At 38.7% G+C, this 19,949-nt stretch overlaps 2 protein-coding genes across 4 annotated transcripts; one reads left to right on the top strand and one right to left on the bottom strand.

Moving 5' to 3' along the window:
• LOC109820590 (sm-like protein LSM5) lies at positions 3,443-19,788 on the top strand. Its single transcript, XM_020386749.1, has 4 exons — positions 3,443-3,585; positions 3,647-3,770; positions 11,891-11,963; positions 19,452-19,788. Exons 1-4 carry the CDS (start codon positions 3,552-3,554, stop codon positions 19,482-19,484), a joined length of 264 nt encoding a protein of 87 aa, XP_020242338.1. The 5' UTR covers positions 3,443-3,551; the 3' UTR covers positions 19,485-19,788.
• On the bottom strand, positions 13,138-19,442 carry LOC109820589. Of its 3 annotated transcripts, XM_020386748.1 has the most exons (5): positions 18,677-19,442; positions 17,762-17,863; positions 15,668-15,893; positions 15,376-15,576; positions 13,138-13,360 (listed from the first exon to the last, which is right to left on the bottom strand). In XM_020386748.1, the coding sequence occupies exons 2-5, from the start codon at positions 17,780-17,782 to the stop codon at positions 13,260-13,262; spliced, it is 549 nt and encodes a 182-aa protein (XP_020242337.1). In that variant the 5' UTR covers positions 17,783-17,863; positions 18,677-19,442; the 3' UTR covers positions 13,138-13,259. The 3 variants fall into 3 exon arrangements, with proteins under 3 accessions (XP_020242337.1, XP_020242335.1, XP_020242336.1); XM_020386746.1 differs by lacking the exon at positions 13,138-13,360 and having other exon boundaries at positions 15,033-15,576; XM_020386747.1 differs by lacking the exon at positions 13,138-13,360 and having other exon boundaries at positions 15,033-15,576; positions 17,762-17,819.

The raw sequence follows: 19,949 nt of genomic DNA, 5'->3' as shown, positions 1-19,949 counted from the left end.
TTGGGAAATATTTTGACTAAGGACAGTCAATCGTTCTTCATCGGTTCTTCACAAACATATCCTTCACATCTTGGGAAATATTTTGACTAAGGACAGTCAATCGTTCTTCATCGGTAAATTCTGGAATTGAAGCCACTCCCTCGACCCACGGTTGGTTGCGGCTTCGCAACAACCTCACCTCTGTGACTAACTCTTGTAAAGCCTTACTTATAATTATAATTCCACTCGCCATTTTACAATGCAGAGGCGGTGGTGCGGGAAGGTGCTCTACGAACATTTCTGCTAGTGCTAGAGGTCAATGGTACAGATTCAACCACGAGAGTGGCAGGACCTGGAGTGCTATTAGGGGGAGGTGGTGGAGGATCTACTGGTGGTTGGGTAGGTTCTACTTCACCCATAGCATCAAGTCCAATCTCATCATCAAATATACCCTCACCCAATGCATTATGTAATGTCGCACTCTCTACACCCTCACTTCCTAAGCCTCCAGCTGCTATCTCACTAGCTGAGTGGCTACCCACCACCATCTGCATATCCTTAAAATTTTCAAACAACTTATCTTTAAGCATTGATGTATTAGGATGAGCCTATCAAAAAACAAAGATAACAAATTAATTTTTTCTTTTTTTGTAATTAGCAAACATAACAATATATTATGTAGTTAGAAACTTTGGGTAATCTAACCTATTTGTAATTTTCCCACACCTCAACGGAGCAAGTAATTCTTTGAGATATTGGGTCCCAACCAAATCCGGAATTGTTTCTCAATAGTAATTCAATTGGTTCAATCTTCCTCTTCCAACTCTTGATCTTATTCTTTACATGATCAAATTTAAAAGTTCTTCCAAATTTAGCATTCATGAATGGAAACACATTTTGAGTGATGATATATTACTTGAAGTTGTCATTATCCATCTTGTTGTCATTCTTCACCTCCTCCACTAAAAGCCTTAGTTGCTCTCTATTCTCTTGCTCTAACCATATTACATAGTCACACCTAGCTTTTTTGGCCCTCTCACCATCTTGAGACTTGAGAGTACTCTTTCACATTTTGAGTTTCCGAAGCAAAATTTATCCTACAACGCAAATATCAATAATGACCAAAATTTATTTGCTTAAAGACTATAGCTTTATGTAGTATATACATGTAAGAGTTCAAATATAGCAAAAACATTGGTGTTTGAATGCTCAAGTCTACTATGTCAGCACTTATAATTTATGTTCAATAATAACAAACAACTTTAGCATATAACAAAGGGATCACTTATAACAAACAACTTCAGCACTTATAACTTCCACTTTCACTCAAAAACCATTTTACCTTAAATTCGTCCCAATTTAAAGAAAATCGTATATTCAGACTGTAACAATTGAGCAGGGAGCACCAAACATCTAGCTGTTAGTCCTCAGTAGATACACATATTTTTTATATAATTAGATGGACCAAGAATTCACATTTCACATCTATAAACTTAATATTTTTCTAAATTTGTAAGTAAATGGAAGGGACAAAGTAAATCAACTCCCTATTATTAACTTAAACAAGGCCAATTATAAACCCAATATCCAAATCTAGATGCACGTCCTCATCTTCTTGTCACGCTTCACTTCATTTATACCGACTGTTGGGGGAAAAGGGCACGTATCTGGGTTCGAGAGACGAAGGAGGAGGCGGAGGAGGCGGAGGAAGAGGAGGCGGAGGAGATGACAGTGAGGAAATCCTAGCTAGGGCTATCGAGCTCGAGAACGGCGACAGAGGTGGGCCCAGCTAGGGCTATCGAGCTCGAGAACGACGACGTTGAGGGTGACGATGTTGGCGTCGGATCTCTTCGAGGGGGCGACGGAGGAGTGGGCGATCAAGCTCGAGAACGACGACGGAGGAGCGAGCGATTGGAAGTGGGTAATTTTGTTCCCCTCTTGTTCTAGGAAGCGATATGGGGTAATTTTGAGGGTAGGGGCTGAGCAGTCTTTATATAGTTGGTGTAATTTTATGGGAAGTGGAGTATTTGTCCCATAATTATCCCAACAAACCAATAACACCATGAAGTTGAATACAACACCATCAACCCAATGAATAACACCAAAAAGTGTTGTTCCAAAAATTATTCCATTATCCCCAAATTTACACCAATGAATAACCACCCCTAAGAGAAACTCCAAACTAGTTATAACTGGAATTTACAATAATGCACCTTTTCTAAAACTTTTATATGCATGGACTTAGACCTGCACAATTAGCTTAAGAGATTAATACATTGCATAAATTTGCAGGCTGTTCATTTTTCATGTCTTTTGAGTTTCAAATATAGATAAAACATTTATGACCACCATCTCGGTTTGTTCTCTTTTTTATTTTATACTGTTTGTGGACAAACTTGTGCGTCTGCTTCAAGAGTGAAGTGGTAGCATGCGGGCTTATACATGTAGCAGCGTGCAGGTTTCAAATTCCTCTTCCTGGTTGGTTAGTATTCGATGCTCATTGGAAAGGGATCAATGAAATTTTAAGAGTCCTCGCACATTTGCGCTCTCTTCAAAAGGCACAATACATTTCAGTTTACCCAGGCAATATTGATTCTTTCTCGTCCAAAACTAAAACACCAAACTCACAGCCTCAAGTTCCGAGGGTAACACAAGTCTATATGCTATTATTTTTCGAGTGAAGGTGCTTGGTTTTTGTCTGCTTACAAAAGCATTTGTGTTTTTTTCATTAGAATTCTACAAAGAATGCTAGGATAAAGTTCATTCTTGACAAATATCTGAAGTTGAGGAAAATGGGTGATCACTCTAAATCTGAACAAGTTGACTTGCATTCCCAAAAAGATTCTGCAGAAACTCAGTTGCAGGAAAAAAAAAAAAGGAAGAGAGAAACGGAGATATCAAAAGCTAGGGAACGAGATATAAGGGGTAGAGACCCTGATCGTGATAGCAGAGGAAGAGACCCTCGTCGAGAAGAGGGAGCGAGCGCAAAAGCTAGTACGAGGAAAACCCTGAGTGTATTTTTCCTTGGGTTGAGACGCCCCCTGACGCACGGCCTTGGATATTTTACGAAATTAATTTTGTGTGGGTATTAATTTACTGTGGGCATTCCAAGAAATTATAACAAAAATCCTCCTTCATATGTATTTTGTTTTTCAAAGAAGCCCCCCTTATCTAAAAAGTTCAAATCGCCTCACCTATCGTTAATTTTTATAATAGAGTTTGGTTCTTCGTAAGTTTCGGCAAGCGCATTCACGTAACTAGGTTAATGATAAAATATTTTATCTAAGAACTAATTTTTTATTTTCTTCTTTCAACTTCTGAAACAATAATAAAATTATGGCCTGCGTTGGAAATGTACGGTACTTTGGTTTCGAGAAGAGGCCCACAATCAATCAAAGCCCATAGGCTGTGGATATCGTTCCGGGTTGAACGATACCAGACCCAAACACTATATTTGGGGTTTTCCCAAAAAAATAAAAAGGAAAAAGAAAAAGAAAAAGAGAAAGCAGGGGAAGGGCAAAACCCTACAAACTCAGTCTCAGTTTCAATTGCTGCAACCTCAAATTTTGAAGATGTCTCATAACCCATCTCAACTCTTGCCTTCAGGTAATTCATCTCTCTTTCCACAGTAAAAAATCGTTTCTTTTTTCCTTCTGATTTTTGTTAGAGCTGATTGATCGGTGCATTGGGTCGAAGATATGGGTGATAATGAAGGGAGACAAGGAGCTCGTTGGAACCCTGAAGGGATTCGACGTCTACGTCAACATGGTTCTCGAGGACGTCACTGAATAGTATGGTAACCCTAACCCTAATGTTACCAGGTATCTAGACTTCTTAAAGTTCTAATTTTGCTTATGTTTACTTTGTGGGGGAAGAAAAAAAGATTTATGTGAAAAACGTTGTAAGAGTTAACAAAGAAAGTTGTATCTAATTTGAGGTAAATTGCAACATTTAGTAGTGTTAAGAGGACGAAGCAAATGCTTAAATTGGAGCACTAGCGATTTTGGAATAATTGAATCGAGATTGTGAATCTTCGACGATCTTTCATTTCCTACTAACAGCCCTTTCAAAGCAATGAAACTGGAGGAAAGAAGCAATTTTCGTTGGTGTTGTTGTTGCTGGGAAGAGCAGAAAAGGAGGCGAATGATGAGATAGCTTTTCTTGAATAACCATTAAAAATACCAGTTTAGTGGGGGAAAAATAGTGAAAATAGAAGTATTTGCTAACAATGAGAAGTGCTTTTAGGTTAATGTTATTAGTATCTTATTCTACTTTGCATATGTAAGATATATACATGCATACACAGCAACTTAAGTAACTTCTCACTCCTATAAAGTTGATGCTATTTGCTAGATAAATGTATTTATTGTTCCAACTAGTTACCAACGAATCTCACTTCCAATTTTCCATGTTCTTAAGCAGTAATATTCTATGTACCTATCTGTGTTTTGCATATTGGAGAGATTTATGTTGTGATAATCTTGGATGTTTTTATTTGGCACATGGAAACTGTATGTTGCCATGCGAATAATAATAATAATAATAATTTACTGCTAATGACAAGTTACCATTTAGCACTTAGTTAATGATAAAGCTTAGTTAATGATAAAGCTGTTAGGAAGAAGTGTTTGCCTTAAAAAAGCATATAATTAAGGAGTAGGTTCTTCCTTGAGCCTTTCATTGCATTTATGGTCATTTTCTTCTGCTGAATTCAATACAAACTTTTTTAAAAGGGTTGCATGGATCGTGTTTTCTTCATATTCTTCATCCTCTTGCCTTTTCTTGTAGTCTTCAAGCTCATGTTTTTTGTCTACCTTTCACTGTTTGCGTCAAAAGTTGGTTTTGTCATGGAATTCATTATATCTTCGGTCGATTACAACAAATTCAAAAGAGATAGTCTTTTTATAAGACTTCTTTTACACAACAAAAGGAAAATTACAACTCTTGAGAAACAAACGCAGGATCGTTGTTTGGATCGCTGCTTGCGTGGGATCTTTGCCTGTGCCGGGAGCGCTTTGACTCGTGGACCACCAAATCACAGATTCTGATTGAACCGTGAGGGGTTTAATGATTCTTCCTTCGTTTATCGAAGTAAGAATTTGAAGCGAATATCTTATCGATGTAAGATGTTCACTCTTCTAAAGATCAAGTCAGAGCTTAGATCTCTAGGACTCGCCAGAAGCTTCTTGAGGATGTTTGTGAAGAAGGAAGACTCTCTCTCTTGCTCTAATTCACCAAAACTCAAGGCTCTCTGCTCTAATCTCTCTGGAAAATGCTCAGCCCCCGTCAATGATGGCCATAGGGGGGTATTTATAGCCTCCTTAGACGATAACTGAAGAGATAGCCGATCAACAACTGCCTCTTTAGGCGCGGCAGTTGATGCTGTCGCGGCTAAAGGGCGCGACAGTCGACACTGTCGCGGCCAAAGAGCGCGGCAGTCGACACTGCCGCGGCTAAAGGGGCAGTTACACCCACGTTCATACGTGTTTGAAACAGTTCTCCCACGACCTTTAACCACCTTTTTCGTGGTTTAACTGCTTGTACACGTCAGCACACGTTCTGTTTCTGGTATGCTGCCACGTGGGCCTCAAAAATCATCATATAACTGTTTCGTAACTGCTGCAACACTCCTTTAACATAGCCGCGGCACCCTAGATTGCAGCGCCCAAGCCGCGACACGACAAGCTGTCGCGCTAAAGCACGCGGCACCTATTGACTGCAGCGCCTAAGCCGCAGCGTCATATGCTGTCCGCGCCTTAGCCGCGCACCATGTCCTGCCGCGCGGCAGTGTTGCCTGATCGACGTGATATCTTCTCTATGTGTCTTGAGTGGTGTTAGGATGTCTGTAAGCACTTTTTTGACGCCTTACAGATATCCCCTCCAAAGTATCTCAGACTCATCATTTTTAGGAGAGGGGCTGGGGTCACTTGGAATATGATAACTTCTCCTGCGCACGATTTCTCCAGTGTTTTGTGAGGAACATTAGCGTTAGATGGTCTGTGAATGGCTTCAATGCCTTGACTTCCTTTAGCTTATTCAGTGCTTTGTAGAATAGCCTAAGATTCTTCCGGTGCTGCGTCTATCGCTTGGCGTCTGTTCGAAGTCTTGAATCACGAACTGTTGTGAAGAAGAATGGAGAAATAGTTTATTACTTCATATGCTCTAGTGTGAGTAGTTCGGGAACAGTTTAACCCTCATATAGCCTTCGGGTGTTTAAATCAGTTATTTCTTAAGAATATGTTTGAGTAATATCTTTCTCGGAAATTCCTGTTGAGATTAGCTGAAATAGTTTTAGACTCGGTCTCCTATTGGAGTATTCTGGTTCTCTTTTTGATTGGTAAGAGACGAATCCCGATGATGGCGGAGACAAGAATTTTATATTCTATCTCCCTGCTGCTCTTGTTTGTTGGGTAGAGTAAACCCAAAATCGGAGAGGAAGAATTTTATATTTCTATCTCCTCGGTCTCTTGTTTTGTTGCTAGAGTATGAACCCGAAAATCGAGAGAGGAAGGGAATTTTATTTCTATCTCCTGGTGCAAAAGAAACTCAAAGTGCGAGACTTCAACTTAGAGAAATCTAGATTGTTTGAATAATCCTAACTGTCATAAGGTTTGACCTGATTCAACTTAAAAGTGGACCTCTCGTTCGGCGAAGGAATCGAAAGAGACTTTGGCTGTTGCGTCCTAACTGCTAGTAAGTACTGACCAATTGAGTTTTGAGACGATCTAACTGTTTAAAGTTTTGATCGTTCGTTTTGTTGACCTTCTCGTTCATGGAGGAACTTCGAGAGGAGATTTTGTCTTGTGCCCAACTGTTTAAAGGTTTGACCAGATGGGAAATTGAGACGATTTATCCTAACTGTTTAAAGTTTGAATCGTTTAATTGTGGACCTCTGTCATGGAACGGAATCGAGAGGGATTTGGTTTGTGGTCCTACTGTTTAAAGTTTGACCAAGAGGATTTGAGACATCCTAACTGTTAAGTGTTGATCGTTCAATTTTGTGGACCTCTCGTCATGGAACGAAATCGACAGAGGGGATTTTTGGTTCGGTCCTAACTGTTAAAGGTTTGACCAAGATGGGAATTTGGACGATCCTAACTGTTTAAAGTGTTGATCGCTTCACAATTTGATGGACCTCCTCGTTCATGGAACGAATCTGAGAGTGGATTTTGTCGTTTTGGTCTCTAACTGCGTTTAAAGGCTTTGACCAACAATACGAAAAAAAACGATGGGAATTTCAGAGAGCGATCCTAACTGTTTAAAGGTCATTGATCGTCAATTTGCTTGCGACCTCTGTTCTGGAAACGAATCGAGAGGGGATTTGCTTTGGGTCCTAACTGCTTTAAAGGTTGACCAGATGGGAATTTGAGCGATCCTAACTGTTTAAAGGTTTGATCGTTCAATTGTGGACCTCGTTCTGGTAACGAAATCGAGTGAGGGGTTTTGGTTTTGGCCACTGTTTAAAGCGTTGACCAGATGGGAATTTAGCACGATTCTAACTGCTTTTAAACGTCCCGTTTGATCGCTCAATATTCTCCTGAAACCTCTTCCGCTTCATTGGAAGGAATTCGAGAGCGTCGAATTTTAAGCCTTTGGTCTCCATAACTCTTTAAAGGTTTGACCAAAATGGATTTTATGAGGGAAGATTAATCTAAAGAGGTAATCGAATCTCATCTCAGCCAAAAGAGTATTCGATATTCATATATAGAGTTAGGTTTATCACTTGTTCATAATGCATCGGGTTATCCCTAAGAATATTACATTTAACATTCTTCCGTGGAACTTCCCTTACATGAATATCCACCACAGCTTCGTTACATAACAACTATCAGTTCTTGTGTAACCAGATTACGTTTATCTCAGTCCGACAGTCGGGTTATCCTTAAGAATATCAAGATTCTCCCAGGAACATTCCCGTTATATAAATCATCCACCCCAGTTTCATTTCGAAACGGGTTACATTGTACTCCAGTGCGATATCGAGAGCAGTTTATACTCATATCTCTTTGGAGTGTGGGGAAAGTTCTATACTCGTGCCCACTTGGGCGGAGGTTGATGCCGTCTTTACCGACTTCCTTTCGTCGTTATGAACGCCGGAGTCAATTAGGGCTATGGATCCTGTTTTTAAGTCCAAAGCAAATCTCGGTGGATGAAAGAACCTTCTGTGGTACGCCCACAGTAGTTTGGATCCAGTATCCTCTTAGCTCCATCCTGATCTTAAATAGGTGTTAGCCCGATTTAGTCATATGGCGAGGCAGTATCCAAGATGGCTGGAGCTTCATCATTTCGAAGAAATACCCTTGAAAACTTCGGATCGGATCGGTCCGTGATTGCAGATGTCGTGCGTTGCTTCTCTCAGCTTTCTTTATTTAAGAAAGTGTTATGCTTGTTCACCGCGCCATTTTCAACACTTTCCAAGTCTTGGATGTACGACCCCCAGAGTCCAGAACATCGATAGAGAGATTATTTTGGCATGTGTGCCAGAATGAAAGTCCTCTTAACAGGATCTCTGCAATTCAGTTGCCCTTGTTACGGAGCGAGAATGACAAAATGTCGAAGACTCCCCGTCTTTTTGTTTTTCATCCAGAAGGTTTCCGATTGACACTTCGGTGTCATCATCGAGAAGTTGCCTGATGAACAAATTTCTTCTATTTCATTCCCAGCCAATTGATGCCTCCCTGCTTGAGCCGTCCGGTTACCAATCGAAGCCGACCGCGAAGGTGCAACGAATGACCGGACCATTAAAGCTGATTGCCGGAGATCATACCAAATGAGACTTGAAAAATCAAATGCTGAATTAGGCGCAGTTCTTCCCGTCAACGGGAAAGCTAATCATGCTTGAATTTTGCCGTATGCGTAATTGAATCCATTCCCTCGATAAGAATGCTGCAATACCGTCTTCTTACTTTGAGCCGTCATCACAATCTCTCTGTTGAGTGTGGCGACTGGATTCAGCTCGCTGACTGGACTCAGGAGGTTGAGGCCGTTGAGTTAGCAATTCTCTCATTTGTTGGATAGCTAACTCTATTTCTGTCTTCACTTCGGCTCTAATTTCTTCACGTTGTTTGGCTAGAGCTTCTTGAAGTATTTGAGCAAATTGATCAGAGGTGATCGTGAGTACTTCTCTGGTTTGTCCCGTGCTAGACATTGTATCATCAGAAGTGATTGCAGAACAAGTGTCCGAGAATTCATCCTCCGAGGACATTCCTTCTTGCATTCTTTTGTAATCTCTGCGTCTGATGGCTCCTAATTGGAGTCGAGACATCCTTTGAGCAATTCTTGGATTGACTTTTCCACTGGGAGAAAAGTCAGGATTTGAGTCATTTGAATGCCGCTTTGACTTTCTTTTATCAGCCACGTTGATGGTGACTTCAGGGAATTCATCATCTTGGGCAGCTGATTTTCTCTTGCGGAAATGTCTCGGCTTAGGCTTTGACAATACAGAGACTCTTCGTGAGATGGCTTCTCGTTTAAAACAGTTACATTCTGATAATGCTGCTTTAACGAGTCGCGCACAGGAACAATGAGAGTTTATTTCTCGAATAACTCTCTTTCGAAAATTATTCACAACCCCAACTTGATAATACGACTCATCGGTATGATTGCCAAAAAATCGTATCGTCTGTTGGCATGACCTCCCAGGTATGACGATATCATTTGGTGAATGCGTCTTCTTCTGGGGGTGTAAAACCTTGTTGGCATTCTCAGGACAATTTATTTTTGTCTTTGAGCGATCCAAGGTTATGTTGGGAGTCGCACGTCTAAAACCACCCGTCTTTGAGCGATCCAAGGTTATGTCGGGAGTCGCACGTCTAAAACCACCCCCTTGCGGGTATGGAGTCTTAACGGGCTCCGAATGCTGATTTTGCATAAGTCCAGACTTCGGAATCCAAACTTGGCGGAGTTTCGGTGGTTCTTTGGCCACCGTTTCCTTCCTCCTTTCTCGTCTTTGTTGTAGGAGAGCTCGGGCATGAGCAGCGTTTGCACGACGTTTTTGTATACATTCTTTGAGGGTCGAGCGAGCCCTCTTGACAAAAGTCCATTCATCCGTCGTCATTTTAGCAGAGATATGAGTGATTGGTTGTTGAGACAACTGAACCACTCGATGTCTCCTCGACTCTAGGTCCGCGTGATAGCGAACCCCGTCGGTTTGTTCCAAGGCCTTTCGTCAGTGTTGGTGGGCTTTGATTCGGTGACTCTTTAACTAGATAAGAGCCATTGTGAGCAGAGGTGTTGTGAGTAAAATTCTCAGCAACAATCAGGCGAGAGTCTTCATTTTGTGCCTTCTTTGGCATGTAAGTCTTCCTCAATTGTGAGATCCTCTTGTACTTGTGAGACAATGAAGATCTTGAAGAGGATGATGAGAGATATTCCTCAAATTTGGTTTAAAGGAAACTATTTGCATGTTTAACCTGTTTGCGTCAAAAGTTGGTTTTGTTATGGAATTCATTATATCTTCGGTCGATTACAACAAATTCAAAAGAGATAGTCTTTTTATAAGACTTCTTTTACACAACAAAAGGACCGTTGGCTCCCACTGTGGTCGCCAGCTTGTTTGCGTCAAAAGTTGGTTTCGTTGTGGAATTCATTATATCTTCGGTCGATTACAACAAATTCAAAAGAGATAGTCTTTTTATAAGACTTCTTTTACACAACAAAAGGAAAATTACAACTTTTTAGAAACAAACGCAGGATCGTTGTTTGGATCGCTGCTTGCGTGGGATCTTTGCCTGTGCCGGGAGCGCTTTGACTCGTGGACCACCAAATCACAGATTCTGATTGAACCGTGAGGGGTTTAATGATTCTTCCTTCGTTTATCGAAGTAAGAATTTGAAGCGAATATCTTATCGATGTAAGATGTTCACTCTTCCAAAGATCAAGTCTGAGCTTAGATCTCTAGGACTCGCTAGAAGCTTCTTGAGGATGTTTGTGAAGAAGGAAGACTCTCTCTCTTGCTCTAATTCACCAAAACTAAAGGCTCTCTGCTCTAATCTCTCTGGAAAATGCTCAGCCCCCGTCAATGATGACCATAGGGGGGTATTTATAGCCTCCTTAGACGATAACTGAAGAGATAGCCGATCAACAACTGCCTCTTTAGGCGCGGCAGTTGATGCTGTCGCGGCTAAAAGCGCGACAGTCGACACTGTCGCGGCCAAAGAGCGCGGCAGTCGACACTGCCGCGGCTAAAGGGGCAGTTACACCCACGTTCGTACGTGTTTGAAACTGTTCTCCCACGACTTTTAACCACCTTTTTCGTGGTTTAACTGCCTATCCACGTCAGCACACGTTCTATCTCTGATATGCCGCCACGTGGGCTTCAAATAATCATCGAATAACTGACTTACAACCACCACAGCACTCTTCTATAATGGCCGCGGCACTCTAAGCTGTCGCGCCGAAGCCGCGGCACCCTAAGCTGTCGCGCTAAAGCCGCGGCACCCTAGACTGCAGCGCCTAAGCCGCGGCGTCATATGCTGTCGCGCCTTAGCCGCGGCACCATGTCCTGCCGCGCTGCAGTGTGTTGCCTGATGACGTGTATATCGTTCTTCTATGTTGTCTTGAGTGGTGTTAGGATGTCTGTAAGCACTTTTTTGACGCCTACATTCAGTTTTTTATATTGCTGCCACTATAGTTCATAAATTTCATTATGGTGTGAATCAAGGTTTGTATTGTATAAATCTGTCCATATGCTGGATAAATTTGAAGGTACAGATGCATTTTTGTTTTATCATATTTCTTTCTTTCATTTTCCTTTTTCTCTTTTCTTTTTTTCTTTCTCCTAATTCTGTGGATGTGCGAGTGGAATATTTTTCCTGAATCAATTGAAGATATGTTCACATGCAAACATGAATTGCTTTTCAGTTTGTTCCTAGTCTGTTACTAAACAATATGTTTATTTTTCTTGGTTTAGTGAAATTACGTCTGAAGGGCGCAGGATCACGAAGTTAGACCAGATATTACTGAATGGAAACAACATTGCCATTGTAAGTAAACACAACTTTCCGAATATTTTCATTATCTAGTCCACTTTCTAAAGCTGTAAGAGCTGGTACCAATTTTAACCTCAGCAATGAGCTGCTGTTCATTATGCTTGCACTTGCTATGATGATGGGGAAACTGTGGATTTCATTGATATGCTATAAATATAGCTTCTCTTTAAGGCTATGTTTGGTTTGAGAGAAAGGGAGAGAAAAGAAAAAGAAAGAGAAAGTAAAAGGAAAGGAAAAGAAAAAGAAAAGAAAATGATATTCTTTCGAGAAAAGAAAAAGAAAGAGAAAGTAAAAGGAAAGGAAAAGAAAAAGAAAAGAAAATGATATTCTTTCTATTGTTTGGTTAGAAAGAATATTGTAATGAAAAATGATATTCTTTCTATTGTTTGGTTAGAAAGAATATTGTAATGAAAGTTAGAAGAAAATTCATATGAAAATAATTTTCTTTTGTTTGGTTACCTTTATGAGAAAATGAGGAAGAAAATTATCACAACATAAATTAATTCATACTTTTTGGAATTAGATTTAGATTTTAAATAATTTATAAAAAATAATTAACAAGCAAAAACACAACCACAATTCCACTAATTAAAGAACAATTCTCACTCATAATATTAACAAGCAAAAGCACAACCACAATTCCACTAATTAAAAAACAACATTTCTCACACATAATATTTTCAGAAAGAAATGTCAATGAAAGAACCAAAACAAATCTAAAGTCTCTGTTTTAAAAAACCTTCGCCTAGTCCGCTTAGGCGTACGCCTAGGCCTAGGCGGTACCTAGGCCGCCTAACTAGCGCCTAGCGCCTAGGCGGTATTTAGGCTGCCCACCTAGATTTTACGAACGTTTAGGGGAGCATTGTCTGTTTACGTGTATTGTACCCTGTAGGCCTTGATTGTGATTTTATGTGTCGTAGCCTACACGTCCTTCAAACTCCATTAACCTCCAAATATGAACACCTCCACTACCTCCTCCGACCTTCAGCAAAACCTCATCGACCACCACTTAAATGAAGAAAGAAAAAAAAACGCCCAGAAACCGCTTAGGCGTCCGCCTAGGCGACTAAGCGCTGGGCGTCAAGTTCGACGCCTGGAAACGCCCAGCGTTTAATGTAATATTGTCTAAAGTAAATGTCATGATATTCCTAATATAAACTAGAATCCATTTCTAGTCACAAATTCTATTATAATCAATTTCATATAGAAAATCTTAATCAACAAAGTCTATTACAATCAATTTCATATAGAAGATCTTAACCAACAAAGTCTATTACAATCAATTTTATTTCATATAGAGAATCTTAACCAAAGAGAGAAAAATATGCCGAAGTCCTTGGTTTTTGACTTTAGTGAGCCCATCAAGACATCAATCTCACATCCTTTATTCCCTGAAATTAATTCAAATAAAAATTCAAATAAGTAGAATATAAACATGCAATAAGGATACAAACTTGTGACATAATTGAACAAGTTGGTCATCCATCAATATGAAGAGCTTCAAACGAGTCAATCACCGAAGTCTGGTGATCTTTATCACTAATAAAAGTCACGGTGACGATACATGAATCATAATAAAAATCTACAAGTCCACTGAATAACAAAGATGTCATCAATAAGAAGGCTTTTATATTAGGCAAATGAATGTTTCATTGTAAAATTACCTCCTAGTACCGATACCAAGATTGTGTGATGCCCATCCAAGCTTAATCTCCAACCATCTTTTCCTCTGATGAATTGGTAACCCAATAAAGTTTCTTCCTCGAGCAGCATCCTCGGTAAGATAGTCGTAGGCTACAAGCTGTTCGTCCTCATTGAGCCCTTCAACTTTTGAAAACTCCTCAAATATCTCTCCTTCTGTGTAAAAACGAGGACCGATCTTCCAAATTGCAGAAGCAATTGACTCCATTCCGCTTTTTAGCCCATCAAGCTCTTCACCCAAATTGCTAGTGGCACTATGCTTTCTTTTATATATCACCTTTGAAGATGTTCCCGTTGCAGAACGGGTTTTGGGATCTTGTTCTTTACTTTTTGAAGGGCCGATGCATTCTATATCATTCTCTTGAACAGCTTCTCTATCATCTTGATTTGTATTGATAGAACTTGATTCATCTCTTTCATTTTCTATGCGAACACGTCTTTCTTTGATAGTTTCAGAAGCTAAACCAACAGCCCTGTCTTTCCCATAAATAATTTGCAAGTGTTCAAAACACGGTACAGGTTTGTAACGAAATTGTTTTGCTCCAGGATGTGCTTATTAATAGATAAAGAATCAACTTCCACCATTGATAAGTCTTTTCAATGGCACAAAGAAAACACAAAATAGTCAAACTAATATAACAACTAGTCAGGATGTGCCTATTAATACATTTATATTTATATATGTATTCAAATTCTAAAGATATTCATGAAAAGAATACTAATTTGGAGGATTACCAACTTAAATACAAAAAACTGAGGAACAGATGATTTTCATTCATATAATCCTCAGTAGAAGTTCTTTTCTTTTTCTATTTTTTTCCCAGTGTATTTAGCCATTGTTCCAGCGTCCGACTTCACCACCTATGATCACAACTCCAGAGCTTGGCCCCATTATTGTTATGAAGTGGACAAGTCTAGACAATACCATAAGCTCAGTATTCTCCAATTGTGTCTTATACGAGTGTTGGAGCATTGTGTTTAAACTTTTTTTACTACGAACATTTTCATGAGTCAGAACAATTACCAAAATTAATAAATGACTAATTATCCAATGTACCTTTATGCAATCTTCCCAAACTTTTGGCTCCACATCCATCATCCTTGTCACTCGATTAAATGCAAATCCATTAGAAGAATTCTGCATGTCTTGAAATACGCCCATATCTTTTTTAAGTGTCTTTAATCGGTTTTTAATATGATCCACTTCAACCTTTATTCCACATTTAGCATATAACTCTGCACATGTTGCTTGATAAACATGATATGAGAAACTTCGATCGGGCTTTTGCCCTTTGTGCACTTGTTCTCTCAATGTTTCAGTTAAGCAAATATCCATCTTCTCTGTCCTACATCACCAGTACCTATAGACGATACAATTGTTTCCAGATTGAAACTTTTTTGCACAGGAACATTAGCAGAGGGCAAATAAAACACATTTACTTTTTATTTGAAGAATGAAAATATTTCGAATAATCTCTCCACATATCATCGGCTATTTTTTGCCTTAGAATCTCTCCTCGTCTATACTCTTCATTATCATTTACATGAGCTTCAACATCTATCATTTGGTTCAAAACTTCCTGATCAACTTGTTCAAGAAGCCCCTCGTCAGGATCAACACCCATTAGAAAATTATGTAGAATAGTACATGCATAAATGATATCTTTTTGTGTTTTAATTGGATAATGAGGTTCTGTTCCATTACCCAAGATTGGAAATCGCTTCTTCAAGACTCCAAAAGCACGCTCAATTGCATTTCGCAGTGAAGAGTGGTGATGGTTATACACTTCACGAGGATTTTCAGGTTGTCTTGTTGAATATTCCTTGAGGTGATAACGCGTGCTCCTAAATGGTGTAAGGAATCCCGGCCTCAGCATAAAACCACCATCAACTAAATAATATTTTCCTAAAATTGAACAAAATTTAACAGTTAAAATGTGTTTATGTAAACAAGGTCTTATCTGATCTTGAAAATGATTGGACATAAGAGTTATCACCTTGAGGAACAAATATTTTGTCTTGTCGTATTAATGCATTGTTCAACACCCGCGAATCTGAAGCAGACCCTTCCCAACCAGCTAGAACATATGTGAATTTCAAGTCAAAGGTGCAAGCGGCAAGCACATTTTGAGTTGGAAATTCTTTTCGGCCTCGATACCTTCTTGTATCTTCTTTTGCCACTTTCACTCGAAAATGAGATCCATCAATTGCGCCAATACAATTCTATAATAGATTAACAAAGTGATTAGCAACTTGACTATTATTATCATGATGTAATATTTATTACAAAAATTTTATATTTTACCTTGAAATAGGGTCATAATCTATGATTTGTCTGAATTTCTAGTGGAACTTCGAAGCCATCTGGTTGTTTAATAAATTGATCCTCAAGCGATAGTAATGCCTCTAATACTTTGTGAAAGTGGCGGCTAACAGTCTCACCCGAACGCATAAAATAGAACTTCACTGCTCGATTCTTCCAGTTATGAGAAAGAATTTGAAGGAACTTAGCAACTTGTTCCTCTACAGAACTGCGTCTATTATCATAAAGACGTCCCGTCTCCCTAAGCAACTGACACAATCTAGCAAAAGCATTAACTCCCATGCGTAGTTGTTCACGACAATCTCTATCACTTTGTTGAGTTAGTTGCTCCATAAGTAAGTTCCTATGTTCATCTTTTTGAGCTAAGATTGATCTATCTATATACTCCACTTGGTAGATATTAGTTGCCATAATAGCACCTGCATATGTTACATATGCAGCCACAATCCCTGCTGAACATTTTATCTTTTTCCTTTGTATAGCCCATTCATCATCTTCTTTTGTCTACAAATTCAAACACTTTCTATAGTAAGCACGTCACAATCATAAACAACAATCATGAAAATATTAAACTGAAACCTTCGACTAACCATTTATAACTGATATGTCCATGTTGTTAATCTAACTAAACTAATAGAGTATGGGTAATCAAATTGTTAAGTAGGCGATTATGAGTCCTGGTCATAAGCTTCTGTGGCTACAGATTAAATATATGAGAATAAGCCATAAGCTTCTGTGGCTACAGATTAGTCTGCATAAACATGGATAGAAACTTGAATGCCCAAAAGTGTAAAACTCACACTATATGAGAATGTACAATAGAAATCAATCATTCTGGATACAAACATCTGAAAATGAAATCTTTGATTCCTTTCCTTCCAAATGACGTAGAATGCGGCAGACAAAGCTGCCCTCTTGAGCCTCTAGTCATATGAGTTCCCTTTACAGTTTACATTAATAATAGAACTAAGGGAGCAATTACCCTTCCTTGCACACAGAAAAATATCATACGAGAGTGTAATCATTTAGACATAATGTAATCATTTCGATATTATTTGACTTTAATGAGTTCAAGATCCACGTATTAAAGCACTGGACAAAACTAAGCTGTCACAGGAATATAATATAGGTAAAGCTCCTCAGGAGTGATATAATCGTTCCCATTGCTAAGGCATACATACTTTCTAACTTCCTGTACATGTATATGACATGATTTACATAGATTATAATGGAAATCCAGTCCACCACACCAGATCAAAGATGCAAATAGCTAATAAACATGTATAAATATGGAACTCAACAGATCCACATGGAAATGACCCCAAACCTATCCAACACTAAATGCTCCAGTGACTGAAATAACATATCCTGACGCAGAAAGTCACATTATTTCAATCAGTTTTTTGTTTCCTGCCAAACTATGTAGCATGTAACATTCGAACTATGTAGCATGTAAATATGTATAGAAAGGAAACAGAAGCCACGCTAAAAAAGACTAAACGTCCTTCAAGCGGCTATTATAACAACATACATGTTACGCATCTCAAGAGGGTATTATAACAATATACAAGCACATATCATTCTAAATACCTCAGCCGCACTGTTGCAATAATTACAACACTTAATTACAACGAAGGCCACAACCCAAAACAATATCTTCTTAAATGGAAGGTATTTTCATGCATCAACAGTATGAACAAAAATATGAGCAAAATATCACCAACAAATTAAACTTCAAAACCAACAAAAAAATATGAGTAGAATTTACCTCGGATGAATTTGGATTCATGTTGACAGAGAGATCCAAGAGAAACCTGCAGTTGAATCTGGAGCGGTTCCGAAAAGATCAAATATATCACCAAATACAAGCCTAATTGCGAGTAAACCAAACGAAAACATCAATTCAGACAATGAATCATACTATGTTACTGTAAATAAATCAAAAATAACATCAAACGACTCATCGCTTCAGATTAAACCGCAACCCAACATCTACAGAACAAAATCCATATCAAAAATAAATTACGAGCTCGAATTCATGGATGGCACCGAAATGTTGTAAATTCATAAACAAATGTTCTTTCCTAAAGTTTCAAATACTAAAAACTCCTCTTATATCAATCCTAATCATACTCAAACGTTTCTGATAATATACCCCAAAACTCAAAGTTGCCAATGTACAGGTTGAATCTACAAATCATCTATATATACAAATTCTGAATATTGATACTAATTAAAGACGTAATGTCAATAGACATTAGTGAACCTCTGCAAGAAATCACAAGTGGATAATGTCAACAACTACTACTTCAAAAAAAGCTTCCTCCATTGCCCTTTATCCCAAGTTTAGAATACAACAACAGCTCCCTTAAAATATTAAGCAAAAGAAGCAATTGACTTTTATTTAGTTGAATCCTGAATGCAACAGCTCTCTTCAGGATATTGAGCAAAAGAACCAAGTAATGTATCAGTTATTTTGATTTGCTTAGGTTTCAGATTAATTTACTAAAACCAGATAATACTCAATAATCAACAATAACCAAGAAAATACCCAAAAAAGCGAGGTTAAAATCAATACGTCCACCTTAGCTATGATCACAACATAGATCAAATAAGGGCTGAAGTCTCAATTGTACTAGTTGCAACTATAATATCTAATACCATAAAAATCTAAAAAAATTACCTCAACAGATCTGAGATGAGAATTCAAATCTTCAGCAAATCTGATCGGCGTCGGAATGGGATTTGATCGGCGTCGAGAGTTTGATCAGCGTCGAGAGGGGTTCCATGGATCGAGAGAGAGAGAGAGAGAGAGAGAGAGGAGAGAACGAGGAGGCAAGAGAGGAGAGAACAAGGAGGCGAGTGAACGAGAGAACGAGGACTCGAGTTTTGGAGGGAGACGCAAGAGATCGGGGAGGCGACGAGCAAGGCGTTTCCGTCGCTCTCCTTCGTTTTCACTAGGGCAGCTGAGAGAAATGGGGAAAGAAAATAGATATAGTGATTTTTCAACAGGAAAGTTTATTTTCTTTTTCCTTTTTATTTTCTTTCAAAACAAACACTAGAAATACATTTTCTCTTCCACATTACTTTCCTTTCTCTCCCTTTCCATCAAACCAAACACAGCCTAAGAGTTTCTATTTTCTTTTAGGAAACCTAGTATTGGAGATTAAATCGCCTAATTACTTATTTGTATGTGGCAGCATAAGTCGACATGTTCAACCCAGCCCAATACTATTGCACGCATATTACATGATACTGGATACAAATCTAGCTGTATCTCATACTTAGGCATGCTAGACAAAATGTACACATATTACACTCCACAGGAAGCTCATATATAGGCATGCTAAAAACATGTACACATGTTACACTGCACAGGACGCAACTTTTCTATTGTGACCATGATGATGCTTTTGATGACAACGATTAGCTCATGCATGAAGTGTTGTTCTTTGCAGTTGGTCCCTGGTGGTTCTCCTGATCCAGAATGAGTGAGCGGCGATTTCCTTGTGCACATGCATATTTCAAGCAGCCTAGAGACCGACATAGTGTGTTATTTGCTAACTTTTTTATTTTCTAAGTGGGCTTGCGGGGGTATATGGAAGTAACGTCCATATGGAGGGAAGAACAACACAGCTCAAAGCAAATATTGAATCGGCATTGTATCTTCAAATTTTTTTCCTTGGAAATCCGTTCAAACTTAATATTTTATATTTACATATATTTTTGTCGATGACTGAGAATATCTGTTGTTATTTGTTAGTGAAAAGGAGTTGTTTCTCCCGTGTTATTTCCTGAATGAGTCTACACTATATGAAGTATGGTTTGATGGTTATCAATTTCAATTTTCCTTAAAAAAAGTAACTTATAGTAGAAAACTTATATAGTCTGTTGAAAATAGCAGTTTGGTAGTTAAAAAAAAGCAACTATATAATAGCATCTTATATAATCTGTTG

Source organism: Asparagus officinalis, chromosome 8, assembly GCF_001876935.1.
Source record: "Asparagus officinalis chromosome 8, Aspof.V1, whole genome shotgun sequence".
Taxonomy (NCBI): domain Eukaryota; kingdom Viridiplantae; phylum Streptophyta; class Magnoliopsida; order Asparagales; family Asparagaceae; genus Asparagus; species Asparagus officinalis.
This window is presented reverse-complemented; position numbering and strand designations above follow the sequence as displayed.

Coding starts and splice junctions, on each gene's coding strand:
- LOC109820590 (XM_020386749.1), top strand. CDS start 3,552: ATGTCTCATAACCCATCTCAACTCTTGCCTTCAG. Junction 3,771..11,890: donor CTCGAGGACGTCACTGAATA/GTATGGTAACCC, acceptor TTCTTGGTTTAG/TGAAATTACGTCTGAAGGGC. Junction 11,964..19,451: donor ATGGAAACAACATTGCCATT/GTAAGTAAACAC, acceptor TGTTCTTTGCAG/TTGGTCCCTGGTGGTTCTCC.
- LOC109820589 (XM_020386746.1), bottom strand. CDS start 17,782: ATGAATCCAAATTCATCCGAG. Junction 15,894..17,761: donor TGAATCCAAATTCATCCGAG/GTAAATTCTACT, acceptor AATCTATTATAG/AATTGTATTGGCGCAATTGA. Junction 15,577..15,667: donor CAAAATATTTGTTCCTCAAG/GTGATAACTCTT, acceptor GTTCAATTTTAG/GAAAATATTATTTAGTTGAT.